General features: G+C 39.4%; 1 protein-coding gene across 2 annotated transcripts in view; it reads right to left on the bottom strand.

Annotated features, from left to right (window-relative positions):
- The window catches only part of UBE3C (ubiquitin protein ligase E3C), a 210,675-nt gene that overhangs the window by 145,156 nt on the left and 39,879 nt on the right, over positions 1 to 25,640 (bottom strand). For both annotated transcript variants that reach the window (XM_064275135.1, XM_064275137.1), the window contains exons 2-4: positions 13,512 to 13,565; positions 10,679 to 10,753; positions 9,873 to 10,019 (exon numbers count right to left, since the gene is read on the bottom strand). In XM_064275135.1, the coding sequence (XP_064131205.1) occupies positions 9,873 to 10,019; positions 10,679 to 10,753; positions 13,512 to 13,565 (276 nt within the window). The remainder of the gene's footprint in view (positions 1 to 9,872; positions 10,020 to 10,678; positions 10,754 to 13,511; positions 13,566 to 25,640) is intronic.

The following is a 25,640-nucleotide window of genomic DNA, read 5'->3' as shown; positions in this document are numbered from 1 at the left end:
TTGAATTGGATTTCTGTCACATCCAAGAGTCCTGAGTATATACTCTGCATGTTGGTGCCATAAATGATTTCGAAAATTCAATACCTAGCATGGAATCTCATCCATTTTCTCCACTACATTTTAATAAAACAATATTATATTTTCATTTCATAGGTCCCATCAGAATCAGGAAGGACCAGTGGCGTAGTGGTTAAGTGCTACAGCTGTTGACCAAAAGGTCGGCAGTTTGAATCCACCAGGCGCTCCTTGGAAACTCTATGGGGCAGTTCTACTCTATCCTATAGGGTTGCTGTGAGTCGAAATCGACTCGATGGCAATGGGTTTTTATTTACAATCAGCTGAAATTAAAAGCCTCTTTAATGTGGCTAGTTTAAATTTGCCACATAACCCTTTTTTTTTTTCCTTAATTTCACTGTGCTTTAGGTAAAAGTTTACAGCACAAATTACTTATATGCAAATTTTCTGTGACACTGGTTGCAATCCCTGCAGTGTCAACACTCTCCCCTTTCCAACCTGGGTTCCTCGTGTCCATTCATCTAATTGTCCTGTCCCTGCCTGCCCTCTCGTCGTTGCTTTTGGGCAGGTGTTGCTCATTTGGTGTCATATACTTGACTGAACTAAGAAGCACGTTCCTCATGTGTGTCGCTGTTTGTTTTATATCCTATAAATCCTTGGCTGAAAGGTGGACTCTGGGAGTGGCTTCAGTTCTGAGTTAGCAGGGTGTCCCAGAATATAATGTTAGTGGTTCCTTCAGTCTCTGCCAGACCAGTAAGTCTACTCTTTTTTTGTGAATTTGAATTTTGTTTTACATTTTTCTTCTGCTCCATCGGGTCCCTCTACTGTGATCCCCATCAGAGCAGTTAGTGGTGGTAGTCGGACACCATCAAGTTCTTCTGGGCTCAGGCTGGTGGAGGCTGTGGTTCATGTGGTCCACTAGCCCTCTGGGCTAATGCTTTCCTTATGTCTTTGGTTTTCTTCATTCTCCTTTGCTCCAGACAGGATGGGACCAATAGACGTATCTTACCTAGACGGCTGCACACAAGCTTCTAAGACCCCTGACACTACTCACCAAAGCAGGATGCAGAACATTCTCTCTATGAACACTGTTGTGCCAATCGACCTAGATGTCCCCTGAGACCATGGTTCCCAGACCTCAGCCCCAGTAACTTGGTCCCTCAAGGTGTCTGGATGTGTCTGGGAAGCTTCTATGACTTTACCTTGGTCAAGCTGTGCTGACTTCCCCTATATTGTGTTGGTTTTCCCCTCACAAAAGATGTCTACTATCCAGTTAGTGATTTCCCATCCCCATCCCTCTCCTCCCTCATAACCATCAAAGATTGTTTTTTCCTGTGTGTAAACTTTTTCTTGTGTTTTTGTAATAGTGGTTTCATACATTATTTGTCCTTTTGTGACTGGCTTATTTCACTCAGCATAATGCCCTCCAGATTTATCCATGCTGTGTGATGTTTCAAGGATTCATCAATGTTCTTTATCACTGCATAGTATTCCACTGTGTATGTGTATCACAGTTTATTCACTCATCTACTGACAGGCACTTAGGTTGTTTCCATCTTTTTTCTACTGTGAATAATGCTGCCATGAACATGAGTGTGCATATGTCTATTTGTGTACCTGCTTTTATTTCTCTAGGATATATTCCTAGGAGTAAGACTGCTGGATTCTATGGTACTTCTATTTCTAGCTTTTTAAAGAAGGCACCATATCATTTTTCATAGTGGTTGTACCATTTTACAGGCCCACCAGCAGTGCATAAGAGTTCCAGTCTCCCTGCAACTTCTCCAACATTTGTTATTTTCTCTTTTTTGAATAGCACCAGTAATGTTGGGGTGAGATGGTATATCACTGCAGTTTTGATTTGCGTTTCTCAAACGGCTAATGATCACAGCATTTCCTCATGTGTCTGTTAGTGGCCTGAATGTCTTCTTTGGTGAAGTATCTGTTCATATCCTTTGCCCATTTTTTAACTGGATTATTTGTCTTTTTGTTGTCGAGGTGTAACAAAAACTTTTTCCCAGTCTGCGGGTTATCTTTTTATAGTTTTGATGAAGTCTTTTGATGAGTATAAGTGTTTAATTTTTAGAAGCTCCCGAGTATCTAGTTTATCTTCTGGTGTTTGTACATTGTTAGCTAAGGCTTACGTTGTATTTATGCCATGTATTAGGGCCCCTAGCATTATCTCTATTTTTTCTTCCATGATCTTTATCATTATTATAGGTTTTATATTTAGGTCTTTGATCAATTTTGAGTTAGTTTTTGTGTATGGTGTGAGGTATGGGTCTTATTTCATTTTTTACAGATGGACATCCAGTTATGCCAGGACCACTTGTTAAAGAGACTGTCTTTTCCCCATTTAATGGACTGGTCCATTGCCAAAAATCAGCTAAACAAATTATATTTACCTTTAACAGTAAAACCTCTTCCTTGTAGTATTAAAATATTAATACAAAAGAAAGGGTTTTACATAACAAAGTAGAGAAAGTCCTAAGCCAGGTGGTAAGGACCTTGTGGCCCACTGTGGATATTAGTTTATCTGCCTACAATACAAGCTTTTTCCTTGAGGTATTTTGAGCTACCTTACCCATATTTTTCTCAGGAACCAATATGATACAAATACTTTCTGCACTATCTGACATGTAATTCATCCTAAAATTTGTACTATTAACAAATCACAATAAAAAGTATAGTAAGTAAAGGAAGTCCCCGACTTACAACGGGGTTCCATTCCAACTACTCCATCGTAAACTGGTTTTGACATAACTCAGACGCTTCATTTTTTTTTCTTTGTTTTACTTAGTATTGCCTTTTATTATTTATTAGTCTTTATAAATCCGATCTTTGTCTTTGGGGGTTGGAAGTATTACATCTGAGAATGATAACACCAGCAAATTACGCACTGCAACATCAAACGTAGTCATATCACTAACGATAAGCTGTACAGAAGAACGAAAAAACCTGACAGTCATTAAGGGATTTCATTCTAACTCAAACACACTATAAGTCGAGGACTACCTGTATACATTATAAACAGCTAAAGGATGACTGTAGGAGTTACAAGAATAATGCTCTAACTATATTAATCAACTAGGTAGGTTTCAATCTGCCTGTGAAATAAACAGGAGTTCAAAGCAGCAGTGATACTACACTAGAACGCTTTCCAGACTAGGTTAGCGTGGCATTTCACGATACCAACAAATGCATTAATATCGCTCTGTAGCCTCGTTAACTTTACCCAAAGAATTTGGTCCTCGTCCTCAAGTACTAAGAGACAACCTTCTAAAAAATAAAATAAAAGCCTTGAAATTAAAGTATCTTCGATAAGGACTCCAGGCCACATTTAACTAAAAGGTTAAGTGAGATGATGAGATGATGTTGGGGTGGGGGCTGGCCAGACCAGAGAGCCCTACTACGTAATACCTCGTGATCACATCATGAACTGACCCACCTCAGGGGAGGTGGCTGAAATTTGTATTACATAAAGACACTCCCCCCAAAATAGTTCTGGACACAGAAGTTCCATGGGCTTTCTGGCTGGTGAAAGACATATATACGCTTGTGAGGGCGGTGCGCCCTCTGGGACGTGGAAGCTCTGCATGGGGAACCTTCCCAGACTTTGTCCTATGTGACTCTTTGTACCCTTTTTGCTATAATAAAGCTGTAATTTTAAGTATAGTACCGTGAGTTGTTCCAGTGTGTTACTGAACCCAAAGGAGTAGTGGAAGCCAGCAGGTCAGAAGTGACAGGAACTGGGAAATCCCTGAGTTTATGGCTGATACCCTGAGGAGGCAGAGGGAATTCCCAAATATGAAGCCAGGTCAGAAGTGTGGGAGCTTGAGGAGAAGGTCCCACTACTGCAGCTGGCATTCTGAAGGGGTAGTGGAAAAACCCCCAAACTTGTAGCCAGCAGGTCACAAGTATGGGTATCATGGGGACACCTAAGCCTGTGGCTGGCATCTGAAGTCTTGGCTGTACTTGGCAGTCTGAAGGACAATGTCCTTCTAACTTGTGAGATCTGACTTAGCTCCAGGTGATTAGGGTGAAAGGAAGTACTGCATGGTCAGTGGTATCACATGAGATGTGGAAAGTGGGGACTGGATTTATGTTGATTACTACCCTCATACATCCAAAAAGTATCTAGTACCACTACATTAGACATTTACTTTGCCTAACTGTTTCTTACTGGACCAACATGCAAGATGATAAACAGAGAAAATATTGAAGATGTCAAGGATTTCACCTTATTTGGATCCAATCGAAACCCATGGAAGCCAGCAGTTAAGAAATCAAATGATTTATTGTATTGGGCAAATCTGCTGCAAAAGACCTCTTTAAAGCAAAAATGTCACTTTGTGGACTAAGGTCAGCCTGACCCAAGCCATGGTGTTTTCAATCGCAAAAAGCTGGACAATGAATAAGGAAGATAGAAGAAAAATTACACCTTTGAATTGTGGTGTTGGCGAAGAATACCGAATATACCAGGGACTGTCAGAAGAACGAACAAATCTGTCTTGGAAGTACAGACAGAACGTTCCTTAGAAGCAAGGATGACAAGATGAAACTTTGTCTCATGTACTTTAGACTGGTTATCAGGAGGGACCAGTCCCTCGAGAAGGACAACATGCTTGATAAGGCAGTCAGTGAAAAAGAGTTCTCAGCAAGATGGACTGACACGGTGGCTGCAAGGACGGGCTCAAACGGCAACGATTCTGAGGATGGCACAGGCCAGGACACTGTTTCATTCTGTTACACACAGGGTCACTATGACGGCATCTAGCAATAACACTAACGGTCATTATTGTTATTATTACTATTATGTACTAAATGCAGATGAGTAAAGTCTTCAAAAATTTACTTCCCATGTATCCTTTCTCAGGAGGTCAGCTGAGGCCTTGTATCAATAAAACGAGGGAGAAACGAAAGCAAAAAGATATGAAATCAGGAAAAGAAGAGCTAAAACTGAAGCAAAGCAAAAGGCTTTCCCAGGTTAACAGCAGGTCTAGAGAGCAACCAAAACAGTCCAAAACAGCGCAAGAAATTCCTGGGTTACTGAAGGCATAGCAATTTAAAAAAGGGAGGGGGGGGGCAGTGAGTAGGGGATATGTAGCCACACATCCTTATTTCTGCATAGAGTATCTTTGAAACATTATCAAAAGTGGCATCGTGCTTGCTCCTAGAGTGGGAAATTAGGAAATTTAAAGACTGGGATTTTTGTTATTGTCAGGTGCCGTGGAGTTAGTCCCGACTCACAGCGACCCTGTGCACAACAGAAGGAAGCGCTGTCTGGTCCTGCGCCACCCTCACGATCGTTACCTTTGAGCCTGTTGTTGCAGCCACTGTGTCAGTCCACCTTGTTGAGGGTCTTCCTATTTTTTCGCTGACACTCTACTTTACCAAGCATGATGTCCTTCTCTAGGGACTGATCTCTCCTGATGAAAAGTCCGAACTTTATGAGACGCAGTCTCACCATCCTTGCTTCCAAGGAACAGTCTGTCTGTACTTCTTCCAAGACAGATTTGTTCGTTCTTTTGGCAGTCCGTGGTTTATTCAATAGTCTTGGCCAACACCACAATTCAAAGGTGTTAATTCTTTGGTCTTCCTTATTCATTGTCCAGCTTTCACATGCATTTGAGGCAATCGAAAACACCACAGCTTGGGTCAAGCACACCTTGGTCCTCAAGGTGACATCTTTGCTTTTTAACACTTTAAAGAGATCTCTTGCAGTGGATTTGCTCAATGCAATGTGCCTGTTGATTTCTCCACTGCTGCTTCCACAGGCGTTTACTACGGATCCAAGTAAAATGAAACCCTTGACAACTTCAATATTTTCTCCATTTATCGTGATGTTGCTTATTGGTCCAGTTGTGAGGATTTTTGTTTTCTTTATGTTGAGGTGTAATCTATACTGAAGACAGTGGTCTTTTATCTTCATTAGTAAGTACTTGAAGTCCTCTTCACTTTCAGCAAGCAAAGCTGTATCATCTGCATAATGCAGGTTGTGAATGAGTCTTTCTCCAATCCTGATGCCCCCTTCTTCTTCGTATAGTCCAGCTTCTCAGATTATTTGCTCAGCATATAGACTGAATAGGTATGGTGAAAGGATACAACCATGACACACACCCTTCCTAACTTTAAACCATGCAGCATCCCCTCGTTCTGGTAGAACAAATGCCTCTTGATCTATGTACAGATTCCTCATGAGCACAATTAAGTGTTCCAGAATTCCCATTCTCCACAATATTATCCATAACTTGTTATGATCCACACAATCAAATGCCTTAGCATAGTCAGTAAAACACAGGTATCTTTCTGGTGTTCTCTGCTTTTAGCCAGGATCCATCTGACATCAGCAATGCTATCCCTCGTTCCACGTCCTCTTCTAAATCCAGCTTGAATTTCTGGCAGTTGCCTATTGATATACTGCTGCAGCCATTTTTTGAATGATCTTCAGCAAAATTTTCCTTGAGTGTGATATTAATGATACTGTTCGATAATTTCCGCATTTGGTTGGCCCACCTTTCTTGGGAATAGGCATAAATATGGATCTCTTCCAGTCGGTTGGCCAGGTAGCTGTCTTCCAAATCTCCTGGCATAGACAAGTTAGCGCTTCCAGTGCTGCATCAGCTTGCTGAAACATCTGAACTGGTATTCCAACAATTCCTGGAGCCTTGTTTTTCGCCAGTGCCTTCGGTGCAGCTTGGACTTCTTCCTTCGATACCATCTGTTCCTGATCATATGTTACCTCCTTAAACTGTTGAACGTCGACCAATTCTTTTTGATATAGTGACTCTGTGCATTCCTTCCATCTTCTTTTGATGCTTCCTGCTTCGTTTAACATCTTCCCGGTAGAATCCTTCAGTACTGCAACTCGAGTCTTGAATTTTTTCTTCAGTTGCTTCACTGAGTGTGTTCTTCCCTCTTGGTTTTCTATCTCCAGGTCTCTGCACATGTCATCATAATACTTTGTCTTCTGAGCTGCCCTTTGAAATCTTCTGTTCAACTCTTTTATTTCATCATTTTTCCCTTCTGCTTTAGCTACCTGACGTTCAAGAGCAAGTTTCACAGTCTCTTCTGACATCCATTTAGATCTTTTCTTTCTCTCCTATCTTTTTAATGACCTCTTGGTTTCTTCATGTATGATGTCCTTGATGTCATTCCACAACCTGTTTGTTCTTCAGTCATTCAACATGTCAAATCTGTTCTTGAGATGGACTAAATTCACATGGGGTATACTCAAGGTCATACTTTGGCTCTTGTCAACTTGTTCTAATCTTCTTCAGTTTCAGCTTGAACTTGCATATGAGTAATTGATGGTCTGATTCCCAGTCAGCCCCTTGTTCTGACTGATGATATTGAGCTTTGCAATGGTCTTTTTCCACAGATGTAGTAGATTTGAATCCATGTGTATAGCTGCCATTTAACGTTGGTGAAAAAAATTATTTGTGATGAAGAAGTTATTGGTCTTGCAAAAGTCTGTCATGTGATCTTCGGCACCATTTCTATCATCAAGGCCATATTTTCCAACTACCGATCCTTCTTGTTTCCAACTTTCCCGTTCCAATCACCAGTAATTAACAGTACATCCTGACCGCATGTTTGATAAATTTCAGACTGCAGAAGTTGGTAAAAATCTTCAATTTCTACATCTTTGGCCTTAGTGGTTGGTGCATACATTTGAATAATAGTCATATTAACTAGTCTTCCTTGCAGGAATATGGATATTATCCTATAACCGACAGCGCCGTACCTCAGGACAGATCTTGAAATGTTCCTTTTGATGATGAATACCATGCCACTCTTCTTCAAGCTGCCATATCCAGCATAGCAGACCATATGACTGTCTGATTCCAAATGGCCAATACCAGTCCATTTCGGCTCACTAATGCCTAGGATATCCATCTTTATGTGTTTCATTTCATTTCTGACAATTTCCAATTTTCTTAGACTCATACCTCATACATTACAGGTTCCAATTATTAATGGATATTTGCAGCTGTTTGTTCTCATTTTGAATTGCGCCACATCAGCAAATGAAGGTCCCGAAAAATTGAGTCCATTCACATCATCAAAGTCAACTCTATTTTCAGCAGACAGCTCTCCCCTAGTCATATTTTGAGTGCCTTCCAACCTGAGGGGCTCATCTTCCAACACTATATCAGACAATGTTCCACCACTATTCATAAGGTTTTCACTGGCTAAATCTTTTCAGAAGTAGACCACTGGGTCATTCTTTCTAGTCTGTCTATGCCTAGAAGCTCAGCTGAAACCTGTCTGTCATGGGTCCTAGTATTTGAATAACAGTGGCACAGTTTCTAGCACCACAGCAACACAGATGCCCCCACAGTCTGACAAACTGAGAGACACGTGGGGGAAGACTGGGATAGGAGACTTTTTTTTCCCACAAGATTAATTTATTGTTATTGCCTTTTTGTTTGCAAACTTAATAAACATTCAAGTTCACTTTTTTCAAAACATTAATCAGGTTTGATTATGTTTATTTCTATTTGTTATTAGGGTTTCCAAATCTGCACACGGGCAATCTGTTTTATGTTTGCTTCAGGCCTGGAGTCAAACATATACATTTACGTCCGACCTTTTCACTCTGATTTCTGAAGTAGTACTACGTAACAGCACCACTTTTAGAAACCATCTGGGAACTGCTGACTAGACCTTATACATGGAGTACAGCAGGGCTTCTCCAAAGGAAATGGGTACTCTGAAGGGAGAAACCAAAAGACATCCACCACAGCACCCATGTGTCTGTGCTCCTGAGTGATCTTTCATTCACAAGATTAATATCATGAGGACTGATACAGCTCTTCCAGAAAGCCAGGCTGTCTGTTTTTATACTTTTATGATTCTTTCTTTTAGAAACCTAAGCTAGCAAGCCTGAGAAATAGTATCCATTTAAGCAAAGTGTGAATGGGAGGATTACGGCACTTGTACCACTCTTTAGATTGGGTCTAATTAATGGAAAGGAAGTTTTCCCATGATCCAGCCCAGCTCCCCTCACGAGGCATTGTTGGGTTGTAAGGGCAGACACCAGTTAAGCAAAAAAGTATAATCCTGTGTCCTCTCCACTTATGATTCTTTTGGGGATTTCTCTGGGATGTACTGCAGAAGCATGGAAGACTTTATTTTCACTGTATATTCACCTTTTAATACATTTGAAATATTTATTACAGGTAATAAAAAAAATTCTAAGAACAAATATATACTTAACCTAATAATTACATGCAAACTTAATATTTCCTAGGAAACCAGATAAAATAACAAGTTCTATTTAAAAAAAAAAAATTCACTGACGCATGTATTTGTATTTCCTACCAAGAACACAGAACTTTCCTTATCCCGGATAACATCAAAGGCCTATAAAAACTTTAAAGGTAATACAATGGCATTTTTGGGTGGTTAAAAAAGAGACCTGATATTGACAGATTTATACTAAAGCCTTTAAAGATAATAGGATGACATTTAGGATTCACTTCACAGCGATCTAAGGCAAAGGTGCAGAAGGTTATATATGAAACAATGTGTTGATGACTATTGGGGCTCAATAATGGGTACAGACAGGGTAGGCAGGTCAACATATTATTTTACTTTTTTTACGTATTTGAAATTTTCCATAACAACAAAAAAAATGAAGAAAGCTTATTGAAAATTTATATTGATGTTTTGAGAGGTAAAACAGAGTGGCCTATTCCCACAAAAACGACTTATTACAGCTGGCTACGGAAAAAGTCACAAAGGGGTTATTTGACTCCTGCTCAGATACTCACCATTTCCACTCAAAAAAAAAAAAAATGTTGGAAAATACATAAACAAGGATAAGTGAAATCACAGCTAACACTACTCACCAGACGTTTTGAGTCTTCATCCTGTTTGTAAAAAAACAGAAGCTGCCTTACCAAAAGAGTAAGGCTGGAACCACTAGCAATAGGGAAAGTGCCACCAGACTGTGACAAATCAGCACAACGATCAAATGCACTTCTTTGGATAGAATACTGAAAACAAAACAAAAAGATACATAAGCATACTGCAGAGGCAGGGAATCGTTAGGTTCTAAGTACACGGTAAATGTTTTCACAGGAGCGGTGGAGATCAACAGCTAAGACGCCGTTGCAGCGGAGGTGTCAGTAAAGCACCAAAACAAAACATAAACCCTCAGAACGTAGTGAACCGCCTGTAAGGAACACACAGAAAGATCTCCCGTTGTTACATTCTAATATGATCCTCAGGTGTGACCTGGCCCATGTTTCTACTTTATCATACAAAAACTACTGCAAATTTCACCTAATTATAAATACTTACATAAATACAATAAAATGAATTACGGGGAAAGTACTATTTATTAACATTAGCTTTCTAAATAAAACAAACCAAACTCATTGCTATAGAGTCAATTCCAACTCACAGCAACCCTACAGGACAGAGTAGGACAGCCCCACAGGGTTTCCAAGGAGTGACTGGTGGATTCAAACTGGCGGCCTTTTAGTTAGCAGCCTGAGCTCTTCTTAACCACTGTGCCACCAGGGCTCCAAGTTTCTGAACAAGTGTACAGAAGTACATACGAAGTAGATACTACTTACAATAACAAGGTCATATTGAAAGAAAGCTCTCACATGCCCACCTAATTCTTTCTCAGTATTAAAAACAAACTCACTTGCTGTTTTCTGTCTCTATAGCCTCTAATAAACGACTGGATAATTATTGCATTTTTCAATCTTCGCCTTTCTTCCTAAATAATGGATGGAAAAAGGAGTAATCAGTCAGAATCAGCGAAAATGATATTTAGCAAATAAAAATCTTTCCAAAGAAAAAAAAAACTACTAAAACAATTCACACACCATAAAATGCACATGTACCATTCAGTGGTTTTTAATGTATTCATTTTTTTTTCATCAGCCCCGAAAGAAACTCCATACTCAGAAGTCACTCTACATTTTCCCCTGTGCCCAGCTCCTGGCAACCACAAATCTCCTTTCTGTCCCTATGGATTTACCTATTCTGGACACTTCATATAAACTGAATCATACAGTATATACGCTTTTTGTGTGTCTGGCTTATTTCATTTAGCATAATGCTTTCAAGGTCCATCCACCTATCAGTACTTCATTTCTTTTTATGGCTGAATAATATTCCACTGTACAGATAAATCATATTTTGTTTACCCATTTATTAGTTGGTGCACATGTGGATTATTTTCACCTTTAGGCTATTATAGATAATGCTATCGTGAACATTCATATACACGTTTGTATGTGGACATGTTTTTAGTTCTCACGGGCATATGCCTAGGAGTGGGGCTGTTGGGTCATATAACTCTATTTTGAGGAACTGTCAAGTTGGTTTCCAAAGAGGCTATACCATTTTACGATCTCATCAGCATAGTACATTTTAATATTTAAAAGCTGTAGTTTTAAATATAAAAATTGTATAAACTGATAAGAAAAAAACCAGCTATTTTAAAAGGTCACTTTCTTGTCTCAAAGAAGAAAGCTTTTCAATCTTCATTAACTTGAGACTGTCTTTAAATTTTCAGCGACCTATTAAAAAAATATATATTCCTCCTCATTGTCATAAGCAATGCAGCTACCACTGGTTGAGAGTCTACTATGTGCCATGCCTTTCATCTACTGGTTGCTATAATGACTATGAGCACACTTCATTAAAAGCTCACATACCTTCCCATGAATTTTTAATCACTTATTTTTATTCATTCAGTTGTCCACTAATGAAGAAATTTTGGTAACACCCCTAGCCTTTTGGTTGGGACCTAAATGACTACCTTAGGAGTATGGGTGAGTTGGAAATAAAACAATCCTCAAAAGGACAGAAGTCCAGCTTCAAATCAGCTGAATTCTATACGGTTAAAGGTGATTTATCCCAACTCTTACTGCCTGCCAGAAGCAACTATCTCATCATTTTGTCATTCACAATGTCTGTCATTCAACCAAAAATAATCAGTCACACAAAAAACAAAAACTGAAAATCAAGAGGACAAACAAACAACAGAAAAAGACCCACAGAAGATACAAATACTGGAGTTTAAAATCTAAAATTAATATGTTCAAGAAATTAAAAACAAGAGAAAGGGAAAATATAAAAAAGAAAGAAAATCTGAATACTGAAAAAGATTTTGCGTTTACAAAACTAAAATTAAGAACTCAATGGATGTATTTAATTGACATCAAGATTGCTAAAGAAATAATTTGTAAATTCAAAGTTACATCAGAAGAAAATATCCATATATTCAAAAGGATAAATATACAGAAAAAAGTATAGGAGACATAAAGGACACAATGGAAAGGTCATTTGTGATCTGAATCCAGGAAGGAGAGGAGAGAGGGAATGGAGTAAAACATTATTGGAAGAGAGCTGAGAATTCTCTAAAACAGACAGAAGACACTAATAAACAAACACTTTTTTTGGTTGAGTAGTGATTCTCAAAAAAGGGCAATTTTGCCAATCAGGGAACATTCAGTAATTTCTAGAGACATTTTTGGTTTTCACAACTGGGGGCTGTCACAGTTGTAGGCATCCAGTGGGCAGAAGCCATGAGTGATTCTAAACCTCCCGCCTGCAATGCACAGGACAGTCCCCAGTGAGGGGAATTATCCGCCCAAAATCTTAACAGTGCAGCCCTGAAGAACCCATTTCTCTGCACATGCTGTTCCTTCTACCAAGAATGCTCTTCTTCCAGCCTTTCACAAGGCAGCTGCCTTCTCATCCTTCAGGAACTAACTTGACTTTCTCAGCTTCCTCTCCTAACCACCCTATCTAAAGAAGGCCTTCTCAGTTACTGTCACATTACTCTATTGCTTTCAGAGCACTTACTACAATCTCAGTATCTTGGCTAAAACTATCTTCTACCACTAAGCAGAAACCTCGTCTGTCTATTCATTATCTGTATACCCAGGAAGCAGAACAGTACCCAGCACATAATACGTCCTCAATAAATGTTTGTTAAAGGAAAGGATGAGTTGTTTAGAAAAAAACAAAAAACTGTACCTAAAACATCAGACTATAAGATACTACAATTGCCGAATAATCAGCATAGCAATTTTAAGAAATTATCACCAGAAAGATGAAACGTAAGATAAAGCACAAAACAAAGAATGTCATTAGCTCCCACCTTTTATATTCTTTACAAGTGGTTAAGATAGATCCCTTAACAGCAGGTTTTCTCTTTTTGCTTGATGAAATAGAAACATGACATACTAAAACCCTTCTAGATCTTCTGGAAACCATACAATAAACAAGTAAGTCAACTAGCAGCCATTTTTCCCCCTCTATCCTGGAAACTGCATTTTTAGTCTATTTTCTCTATATTGCTTCCAGAATAAATTACTGAATGTAAAATCCATCAAATCCAAAAATGATTTTAAAACTTTATATCCATCATATATATGCACTAATATACATGATAAACCAAGGTTTATTTGAACGCTATAGGAAAAAGCTTATCTACAGAGAGTATCACAAAGCTGTTTTACCTCTCTCTTTCTTCTTTCTTCCTGAGTACGATGTAAAAGAGAAGCCTTTTCTTCCTAAACCCAAAAAAGAGAAAAGTAAAAGAAGGTTATACTTTCAAATTTTTAAAATACTCTCATATAAAAATTATAGAATCTTTTAAGCCAAAAAGGATTTTAAAGATCATCCAATCAAACTACCTTAGTTAATAACAAGAGAAATCTAAGGAACAAGAAGTTAACTGATTTTCCCAAGGTCACAGATGTAATTAAAGTTAGTATTTCAGTAACTTCCTAAGAACAAAATCTGATTTCTTCACATACATGGGAGAACAAGCAAAACTGAAGAAATCTGAATAGAACCGGTCTATTGTAACAATGTCAATATCCTGGTTGTGCCACTATACCTACAGTTTCTTAAAATACTACCACTGGGAGAAACTGGGTGATGTGTACAAGATAGCTCTCTGTATTATTTCTTACAAGTGCATGTGAATCTATAATTATCTCAATAGGAATGTCCATAAAAAATCAAATCTCTTTATTGTTACTGTAATTTTAAATATTTTTTCCATTATAAGTAAAACTAAATTTTGAACAAAATTACTTAGTTTGCAGAAGGAACTGAAATAAACACATCAAATAATGAAAAACACTTAAAGACAACCCCCTCACCTGAAAATTATTCAAGTCTATAACGTGTGGACATTTTAATTATTTTAAATTTAATCCAAAATAAAATTAAAGGTCCAAGACATTACGTACAAATCAATAGAAAAAAGAATAAACTTAAATCTCTTAACAGAAACATACACCCATCAGAACAGTGTCAGCAAGGAGCAATTAAGCCAACTTAAAATTATACACTGATGTTAAACATAAAATATGTAGGTTTAAAAGGAAGTTTCTCAATGTCAAAATAACAAGTTAAAGAAATAATTCTACCAGATATTTTCCATTATAGAAAATTTCATTTCTTGAATTTCAAATAAAAAGCTTTTTTCTACCATGTATCCAAAGGCAGACAAATACCCTGTTTTAAAATTCAAGGAGGAGAAAATGGAAAATCTAATGTAAAAAGTACAAAGAAAGTTATGACATTCAGAATTATGGACAGCTTCTCGCTGAAAGTGTAGACTGAATAAGAATACGAACATGTCTGTAATTTCTTTTCCTTCCATCTCCATCTGTTCAGATTTAAATTATGTTAATCATTTGGTGTAAAAAGATAAAATTTCTTAAAATGATATACACTGGCACGACAACAGTCACTACATTTACTTCAACATATAAACAAGCTGGTTGTTGTTGTAGCTGCCATCTAGTCAGCCCCCAACTCATGGTGACCCCGTGCACAACGGAACAAAATGCTACACCATTCCCACTGCCAGACTGAAGTAGCCAGGAATCGAACCAGGGTCTCCTGCACGGAAGGCAAAAATTCTACCACTGAACCACTACCGACCCCATAATAAGCTTAGCAATACCTAATCTAAACGTTACATGAGTGCAAGGACCACATCCAGCTTTGCTTACCACCATAACCCATAACACTTACACAGGTAGGTGTGCCAACCGAGCACATAACTGTACATACACGGTTAAGTATATCAGAAGAGAACACGGAACCAGGGATATCATTGCTGACGTCAGATAGATCATGGCTGAAAGCAGATAACACCAGAAAGATGTTTACCAATGTTTTACTGGGAAACCCTAGTGGTGTAGTAGTTAAGAGCTATGGCTGCTAACCAAAAAGGTCGGCAGTTCAAATCCACGAGGCGCTCCCTGTAAACCCTACGGGGCAGTTCTACGTTGTCCTGTAGGGTCGCTATGTATATTCACTGTGCAAAAGCATTTCACTGTAGATCTTAACAAATTATGGATAACATTGTGAAGAATGGGAATTCCAGAACACTTAATTGTGCTCATGAGGAACCTGTACATAGCTCAAGAAGCAGCTGTTCAAACAGAACAAGGGGATACTGATTGGTTTAAAGTCAGGAAAGGTGTGCGTCAGGGCTGTATCCTTTCACCATACCTATTTAATCTGTATGCTGAGCAAATAATCCAAGAAGCTGGACTATATGAAGAAGAGTGGGGCATCGGGATTGTTGGAAGACTCATTAACAACCTGTGATATACAGGTGACACAACCTTGCTTGCTGAAAGTGAAGAGGACTTGAAGCACTTACTGATGAAGATCAAAGATCACAGCCTTCAGTGTGGATTACACCTCAACATAAAGAAAACAAAAATCCTTACAACTGGATCAAAAGCAACTTCGTGATAAACGGATAAAATACTGAAGTTGTCAAGGATTTCATTTTACTTGGATCCAAAATCAACAGCCATGGAAGCAGCAGTCAAGAAATGAAATGATGCATTGCATTGGGCAAATCTTCCACAAAAGATCTTTTAAAAGTGCTTAAGTATTTAAAAAGATCTGTTTGAAGTGTTAAAGATCTCTTTAAAGCGTTTCAAAGATGTCACCTTGAAGACTAAGGTGCGCCTGACCCATGCCATGGTGTTTTCAATCACCTCATATGATGCAAAAGCTGGACGATGAATAAAGAAGACGGAAGAATTGATGCCTTTGAATTATGCTGCTGGTGAAGAATACCGAATTCACCACGGACCGCCAGAAGGAGGAACAAACCCGTTTTGGAAGAAGTGCAGCCAGAATGCTCCTTAGAAGCAAAGACGGTGAGACTTGGTCTCACATACCTCGGGCATGTTATCAGGAGGGACCAGTCCCTGAAGAAGGACATGATGCTTGGGGAAGCAGAGGGTCAGCGAGAAAGAGGACGACCCCCAACAAGATGGACGGACACAGCGGCTGCAGCAACGGGCTCAAGCACAACAACGACCGTGAGGGTGGCTCAGGACCGGCTGGTGGTTCGTTCTCTTCTACACAAGGTTGCTATGAGTCGGAACTGACTACGTGGCACCTAACTACAGCAACACAGCTATGAACATGTGAATGTTTCCTAAGAATTCAACAGAGTAGTGTACAAGAATGAATAACAACTGCTTAAGGGCACTTTTGTGATGGAAAAACTTCGCAAGGGATAAGGGTGACAGTTGAACAACACGACGAACATAAATTAATGTCACTGAAATGTACATGTGAATAATGCTGAAATGGCAAACGTTTATATGTGTACGTGTGTACGTGTGTGTGTGTGTGTGTATAAAAACGTAAAAAAAACCCGCTGCCATCGAGTCAATTCCCACTTACAGTAACCCTATAGGATAGGGAAGAACTCCCAATAGGGTTTCCCAGGTTGTAATCTGTACTGAAGCCGACTGCCACATCCTTCTTCCCAAGAGCGGCTGGTGGGTTCAAAACGCTCATTTTTTGGTTAGCAGCCAATCGCTTCACTATATATATATATACATACACATACATACACACGTACACGTATATATTTATATACATACAGATATATCTATACAGACATACTGCAATTAAAGAGGGGGGAAGAAAGCACTTTTGGATGCCTACAGCTTAGTGCCTAGACTATGACATTTTAAAAATCAAAATAGACACTAAGTATCAAAAGAGCATAACTGGATTCAAATTTAATGCCTGATTTTTTTGAAATTTTACTTTAATTTTGAAGCTGTATTGGAGGAGCCACAAGCACCTAGAGGCAATGTCAGACGTGTTGAGGATGAATATTCCTAGACTTTGATTTTGCTGTTGTCAGTTGTCATCCAGCTGATTCTGCCTCATGGCGACCCCATGAGTCACAGAGTAGAACTGTGCTCCACAGGGTTTTCAAGGCTGTAACCTCTCGGAAGCAGATGGCCAGGCCTGTCTTCCAAGGCGTCTCTGGGTGAGTTTGAAGCACCAAACTTCCAGCTAGCAGTCAAGTGCTTAAACATCTGCACCATCCAGAGACTTTGATTACTTGTAGATTAAAATCCCTGAACACATGATGTCATACAAATGCAGAAGTCACTTACTTTACTTGTGCTCAAGGACTATAAAAATTTCTACTAAAAAGATAGCTCATTTCAAAAATGATAAACATGGCAAATTATCTAAAATGCTGGATAGCAAAGCATGTATGTAACTTCAACAATGAAATTGTATTAAAAACACTTCTAAAGGTCTTTCAAAGAGTACTCATGATCCATAAATATTTGACAGAGAAAGAAGAATGGTATACAGAGAGAGTGCAATCACTCATATTAAGTCAGTTACATGGGAACATAGTCTCTACGAACAACCTTAGTCGCCAGCAGTACTGATCTGTCTATACCAGTCTACTGTGCCCTAGGAAAGGAAGGAAAGGGAACACAGCAGTGACTCTCAAGACAGTGGGGGAGGATAGACACCTGTGCAATATATAGAAAACTAACACTTACTGACTGCTTACTATTTACATGCTAAGCAACATTCTCAGCCCTCTAATTTTGTTAATTCATATATTCTTCAGAACTATGATGTGTAAATACTATTATTTTTCCCGTTAACAGATGAGAAAAGCAAAGTTCAAAAGTGGTAGACCCACATTCCTCTCTTTTACGTCATCTCCCTGCCATCCCATCTGAAAGAGCCCCCATCACTTCTATGCCCATCCTCCTTCTATTTCTCTTCGTGGCTTTTCACGGACAGCATATTAGATAATTATTGCCTACTTGTTTGTTTTCTGGTTTCCTCACTGGAATAATAAAGAGGGCCGAGATCTTGTCTTGCCTTTCCATTGCTCTATCTCAGTGCCTGGAACAGTCAATGCCTGGTCCTTAGTGGATGTCCAAATATTTGTTGAAACTGTAATGAACGTATGTGCTGTTATAAAGTAACCTCCGAGACATACTGTTATATTTAAAAAAAAAAAAAAGTGGGACTGGAGACCAAAGGGCTAGCGTAGGAGGTAGTATGTGTCATGCATAGTGCTAGGCACTAAATTTTTTTTCCCCCTCTGAGTCGATTCCAACTCACAGTGACCCCACGTGACAGAGTAGAACTGCCCCATAGGGTTTTCCTGGCTTTACGGAAGCAGATCACCAGGTATTTCTCACAAAGAGCCGCTGGGTGGGTTTAAACCGCCAAACTTTTGGTTAGCAGATGAGTGCTTAATCACTGTGCCACCAGAGCATTTTAAAAGTAATTCTCAAGGAGAACAGATGGGAAAAAACCGATACACATTTACTGAGTACATACCATGGTTACCAGGAATGGGAGGGAGGTGGAAAGGGGAGTCACTGGAGAGGGAGCACTGAGTTTTTGTTAATAGTGGTGGAAAACTTGGAAATGGATATGGCAGTAGTAGCCTATTCTAGACACTGGTGATAAAGCCTGAATGAAACGGACTAAGTTCTTGTCCTCATGAAACACATGTTAAAACAGGTATGCAAAGGATATAAGATAACATGGGGAAAGAAGATCTAATTCTGCCTCAATGATTCAGAGAATACTTAAAAGAATAGGCAAATCTGAAACAAACCTCAGAAGGATGAGTTCAGCGGGATGACGAGGTGGGAAAACTTTCTAGCAGAGGAAGGGTCCATGAAGAAGGCAGAGGCACACAAGAACTGTTAGGGGAGGAAAGGCAAAGGATGAAGGAGAACCAGTTGCCCCGGAGTCACCTCCGACTCACGGTGACCCCATGCGTGTCAGAATAGCACTGGGCTCCACAGAGCTTTCAAATGGCTTGTTTGTTTTTCAGAAGAGGATCGCCAGGCCTCTGCATGAATTTGAACTTCCAGTTTTTTGGTTAACAACTGAGGTCGTTAACTGTTTGCACAACCCAGGGACTCTGGATGGAAGATAGGCGGAGGTAAAATAAAACTTGGCAACTTTATGTGCTGGAGTAAAAGACATTGGAATCAAGGATGAATCTAAAATTTCTATCTCTGGCTACACGAATAGTGTAACAAGACAGAGAACATGAGATGTCTTTGTGACTGACAAGTAAGTCAAAAGTTAATAATAATAACAGGGAAGAAGTATGGATTGAAATTTTAGAGTTCAGGTCATTCTTCACTTCAGCTTAAACTTCTTCAGTGGCTTGCCATCTTCTATTTACATTATTGTTCAAAGGGGTAGACTCATACAGGGATGCTAAATTAAAACAAAAACACAGTCTACTCTTACAGTCACTTCCTAAAAGACCATTTAATACCAAATAAAGGAACAATCTCCGCTCAAAGATCAACTATTTAAGCTGACCAAATTTATGTAAAACCTATTATATTGTCCTTTTTTTTTTCTATTTCATGGTAACCTATCTGAGGGCCTAATTCGAGAACCACCAATGTACTCTAATGGACCAAGTTCTAGGGTAGCCTCAGCATTGAAATACAATGGTCAAAACATTTCCTCATCTTTCTTCTGACTCCTGATACTGGCCCAAGAGCATCCTGCCCTCCAATTATCCTACTACTGAACAAAGCTTTAACATTTTCAAATGCCCTGTTAGCTCTGTCCAATCTGGCCTTTCCTTTTGACGTTAACACAAGACTTAGAAAGCACCCACTCATCTATATGATTCGACTTGAACACGACCTCCTCCATAAAGCTTTCCCTAGAAGACCATCACCACTCCTATTCCTCCATATAACGAACTGGTGAGTTCACCAACATAAAAGGATCGCTCTGGAATCGTCCATGTACATAGTATATACACATAGCTTCCTACTCCACAAGCAGAAATGATTCTGCGTTAGTCAAAGTGCACACTACGCATTAGTCAAGATGGAGGTCAACGCGCACAGCGTCAACAAAGACACGGTCACCACAAGTGCAGACGACCACTCTTGGGCAAACAACGTCACAGAGCGCTGGTGTGGGAAGGGCGTGATGGTTTTGGAAAAGAGTGAATTTTTTATCCCTCAGGGCAGAAAATGAGAAAATAAAAATTAAACCATGCCAGTTAAAACGGCAAGGAATGAAGGACTCAAAGTATGAAGCAGACACCAAATTAGACCTCGATTTAGAAAGGAGCTGAGTAAAAGAACAGTACTCACTGAACGAAAGGAAGCTGTCTGAAATGAGGGCAGCGGCAGCGGCACTGCGTGACCAGCCAAGACTGGGCTCACAGCCACACAGACCAGGTGACAGACACCGAGGCTGCCGGCCCTCAGACCCTACCCAAATCACACAAGTTTGATAACGTAAAATATTTAGCACGGTCCGTATTCAAGTGCCTAACAGAAGCTGTGGGATTCTCTTGCCTATAGATACAACAAAGTGTCTATTTAAGGAGAAAAATATTTTTATCTCCACGCAACTGGGTAGAGGAAAGAGTAATTTATTTACCTCAATATATTCATTACATCTCTCCCTCAAAAAATTATATTCCTTAAGAATAAGGTCTGTGTTTTATTTCTCTTCATAATCCTGATATTTAGCATTCTGCCCAATGCAAATATTCAAGAGTTAAATTTAGAAAGGATAAAGTTGGGAAATCTGAAGCTTGAAAGAAAACTTTAAAGTTGAAAAAAAGCAATTCATGATAAATAATTAAGAAACTAGTAGACGTAAAATCGCTTATGTACTTAGGTTGACATTAGAAAGACCCATGTCTTCCTACAAACATAAGTGCCACCAAAATCAGGATAACAGCCAGACAAACTAGAAATCCAATTGACAATTCCAATGTTCTAAATTCCCTGAGGAATTAAAAAAGTATTTCAAAAACATTGTCAGTAACAATATAAATGCAATCTGTATTCCCTAAATAATCAGGCACATGTTTAGAGACTAGTGAGAAAGAGAATGATTCACTGGGAAGACAAGTTAGTTCCTGCAACCTCCAAGCTGTTCTTGCTTGACATATTAAATTCCCACTGATAAGTCTTTGAACACATCACCCTTAACACAGTCCTGATTAAGCAAGCAAAGACTTCTGGTAACACAAGGCTACATTTAGTTACTGGCAGAAACCACTGGCAAATCCAACAATGAAGGCAGGGAAAAGCAACCAGATTGTCCTGGATATTACACATATCTAGAAGGGACAGAGGATGAAACGTCAGGTAGTTAAAAAGTGGGAATCATTTATCTTAATGCACCTGGGGAGAGGCAAGGGAGAGTAAAGGTAATTCACAGGCATGAGCCCATCATCCCTCATTCTCCAACTAATTCCCACCTGCACCAGTGTTTGAAAAACATCCCTTTGCCACCATTACAACACGATTCCAACTCATAGCGACCCTACAGGACAGAGTAGAACTGCCCCACAGAGTTATGTTTGCCATACCTGTACCATTATTTAATACAGGTAGTCCCCGACTTACGACAGGGTTCTATTCCAACAACTGTCATGTCAGTTTTGACATAAGTCAAGTACTTATTTTGTTTCTTTCAGTTTTCATTATTATTGCCGTTTATTATCAGCATGTCTATAAATCCAATCTCTGAACATCTGCGAGTGAACATGTCAGAATGATAACATCAGCAAACTACACACTGCGACACTGTATGTAGTACATGTTACTAACGATAAAAAAAAATAAGATGTACCAAAAACAAAAAACAGACGGTCATAAGGGCAACTAGTCGTAACTGGAATACACCGCAAGTCTGAGTCTACCTGCATTATTCTTTAAATTAACTTTTTAGATTTTTTATTTTGAACTAATTTTAAACAACAAAAGGTTACAAAAATAGCAGAAACAGTTCCCTGATACCTCTCACCTGCCCAGCCCAGCCCTGATTTTAGCACCTTACATAACCAGAGTACACATATCACGAACACGAAATTAACATTGGTACGATATTACTGACTATACATTTTCTTAGAAATCCACCAAGTTTTCCATTAATGACCTTTTCTGTTCTAGGATCCTATCCAGGTCTCCACTGTATTGAATTACTATTTCCTCTTCTAGTCTTCTCAAATCTATAGCAGTTCCTCAACCTTTCATGACCTGAACACTGTCCATCAATTTGGGTTTCTGCAACATTTTCTCATGATTAGGGTGAGTTATGGAACAGACTGGATTATAATCCATAGAATAACATATATCCATGCATCCATACTTATATAAATAACCAAATGAATGAATGAGTAAGTAAGGGAGACGTCTCTCCCTCACAGTAAAATTCTGGTTAAAAATGTAGAAAGAAAGACAATTAATGAACACCGCAGTAATAAATACTGCACAGAAAGGGCCACATAACCCAGAGGCTCCATCAGCCTGAGACCAGAAGAGCTAAATGGTGCCCAACCACCATCAATGCCTGCCCTGACAGGAAACACAAGAGAGAGTCCCAGATGGAGCAGGAGAAAAGTGGGGTGCAGAACTCAAATTCCAGTAAAAAGACCAGACTTAATGGTCTGACTGAGGCTGGAGGGATCCTGGAAGACATGGCCCCTGGACTCTCTGTTACCCCAAAACTAAAGCCATTCCTGAAGCCAACTCTTCAGAGATTAGTCTGCGCTATAAGACATAAAATGATACTGGTGAGGAGTGTGCTTCTCTGCTCAAGCACATACATGAGACTAAATGGGGAGCTCCTGCCAGGAGGCAAAATGAAAAGGCAGAATGGGACAGGTGCTGGCTGAATGGACACGGAAAATCTGGGGTGGAAAGGAGGAGTGTGCTCTCACATTATAGGGAGAGTAACTAGGGTCACATAACAATGTGTGTATAAATTTTTGTATGAAAAACTAACTTGAACCATAAACTTTCACTTAAAGCACAGTAAAAAAAATAAATATTGCAGACAAGATCTCCTGATGCATGCTAAAATTAGTGGGTGAAAACTGAGGAGAAACAGGATTTGCCAAGTCTCAAAATATCTCCAAGATACTTACGAACTACAAGGAAAAAGACAGTAAATTTACAGCGGAGAAACCCTGAAGATACCAACTCTGATAGTTAAAGTTATTTGTCAGCTTGGCTAAGCCATGATTCTCAGTGTTTTGGCAGACTTTATGTAATCAAGCGCTGCACCAAGACCTGAAAGTGGCCACTTGTGGCCTGAAAGCCTTATTTCTTGTAGTAACAGCTGATGTTGCCAAAAACCAAAACCAGAGTCTTATTTTAAGAGTGGCTGAATTACAGAGTCAATTGAATTACTAACCTTGAATGGTGTCTGAAGTTAAAGTGAGGGCACTGAGTGGAAAGAAAAAGGATCCTGAAACTTGGGAGACATACATATAGGCAGACAATCAGAAAGCTGGGGACCTTGAGTCCATAAATTCTGTTGAATCACTCCTGTCAATGGAATGGGCCCGCTTATTACCATCTGAAGAGATTACTACATCTTTGCTAAGCCACTCTCCCAAGTAAAACCATTATCCTTTCCACCCTCATCTCATGAGATTAACCTAGCTGTGTCTAAAGAGTCTTTGTCTGAGATATGACCTGGGGCATCACCAGAGGCTGATGCCTTACAAGATATTTCTGAATGTCCCCAGGACCCATTCCTACCACCCATTTTTGCTTCTAGGCCTATAACTAGACTTAAGTCCCAATAAGCCCAAAGAGATGACGTTTGAAGTGTGACCCCGGTGGAAGTACGCTACACTCAAAAAGAACTGCTTGGTTTTTCTAATACAGTCATGCACTGTAAAACGTCCACAGTATGTCCTGTGAAATAGGACGGTATGTGATTTGGACGTTGTGCGAACACCATGTTATGACAAAGGTCCTTTCAGGCATTCGCTTCCAGAATAAGGAGGTTTCATTCATATTAAAAAATTTGCTGGGGCAAATAACCTCCCTCAACAATTAATTTATCTAATGTTTTAACAAATTCTTCGGCTGCCATTGCATCAGCACTTGCAAACTCCCCACTCACGCTCACTTACACAGCGAAAAACGTTGTTGGAAGCACCTGAGCCACCCAGAGCTAGCACTAAACTCGATGTCATAGTTTGGTCCTGCTTCTTCTTTAAGCACCTTGAACACGCTTCGTGCCTTACCAGTGACCACCATGGGCTCAGAGGGATTCACTTTTGGGTTTGGTCCTCAATCCAAGTCATTAGCAATTTCTCCATATCTATGTCCCTCTTACTGAACCAACCATGCCTTTTTCTGCCATCTCTGCTCTTCCCAGCACATTGCACTGTTAGTGTACATTATCATATGCTTGTCATGAAGGCATCAACGGGTTTTAAAAGTATGAGTTAGAAAATAAAATGTCTTCAAAGACTTGTTTATTTAGCTCACAACTGACAAACAGCAATGGATAAGTTGAGTTCAAGATACCAGTGGGTTCATCACTTTGTAGTCAGTGAATTAAAATGCTAAATTAAACAGTATCAACTTTTCTTCCTGAGAAAAACAACAGCTTTACATATTTCTTTAGCCATATCTTATTGACCCACAATGAACTAAATCATTTGACAGAGGAACCTTATCAATGATTTTATTTGCTTCATCATTAATTATTTTAAATCATAACTTGGGAGCAAGTTTGGTAAGTGTCTGGCCAATAAGCAGCTCTATGTTTGGCCAATAAGCAGCTCTAGCCTTTGCAATTAAACACAATACCACAGAGGATGTTTCCATAGCTTTGCATTTTAATTCCCGTCACACTGCTCACTCATTTTCAGGCTGTTTAAAAGCCCTCAAAAATTTAACAAGTTTTTGGATGGTAGGCCTAATAGTTTTCAAAATGAAGCTTGGGGGTGAACAGTTTTGCACTGGAATTTGGCACATTAATTAGAGAGGTTCATTCTCTCAGCCAGTCCATGAAAAACCAAACTCCAAAAATCGTCATCATATTTGTTTGACTTGCTGTTTCCTTTGCAGCCGGAGCCTTACAGGACTAAAGGATGGTTCCAGGGAGTCATTAATGTGGTCCTTACTATACATGAAGACATACGGCTGACAATCGTAACTATTATTAGTGCCTTCGTTTATTAGGCAGTCTTTACCTTTTAGGCTTTTCTTTAACCCCTAATTCATGTCAGGCCCAGCAGTCAGGGGGAAGAAAATAAAAGCATAGGCGTGATCCTAATTTGAAATTATGAACACCAACACATGGCTCACCAAGCTGCTAAAAAACAAAAAACCTACAACAATGTGAAAGGAAACTAAGTATACAGGAATCCACACTAAGAATCTGTACAGTACAAACTATGCATATATTCCCACTTAGGGTCGAGGTTCAGTTACTGAAAGTCTGAAACATTCTTAGGCCTGAATGCCATACGGTCAGTGCCAGGTGGCTGCCACAACGCT

This window comes from Loxodonta africana, chromosome 22, assembly GCF_030014295.1.
Source record: "Loxodonta africana isolate mLoxAfr1 chromosome 22, mLoxAfr1.hap2, whole genome shotgun sequence".
NCBI lineage: Eukaryota > Metazoa > Chordata > Mammalia > Proboscidea > Elephantidae > Loxodonta > Loxodonta africana.
The sequence above is the reverse complement of the archived record's forward strand: the minus strand, read 5'-3'. Positions and strand labels throughout refer to the sequence as shown.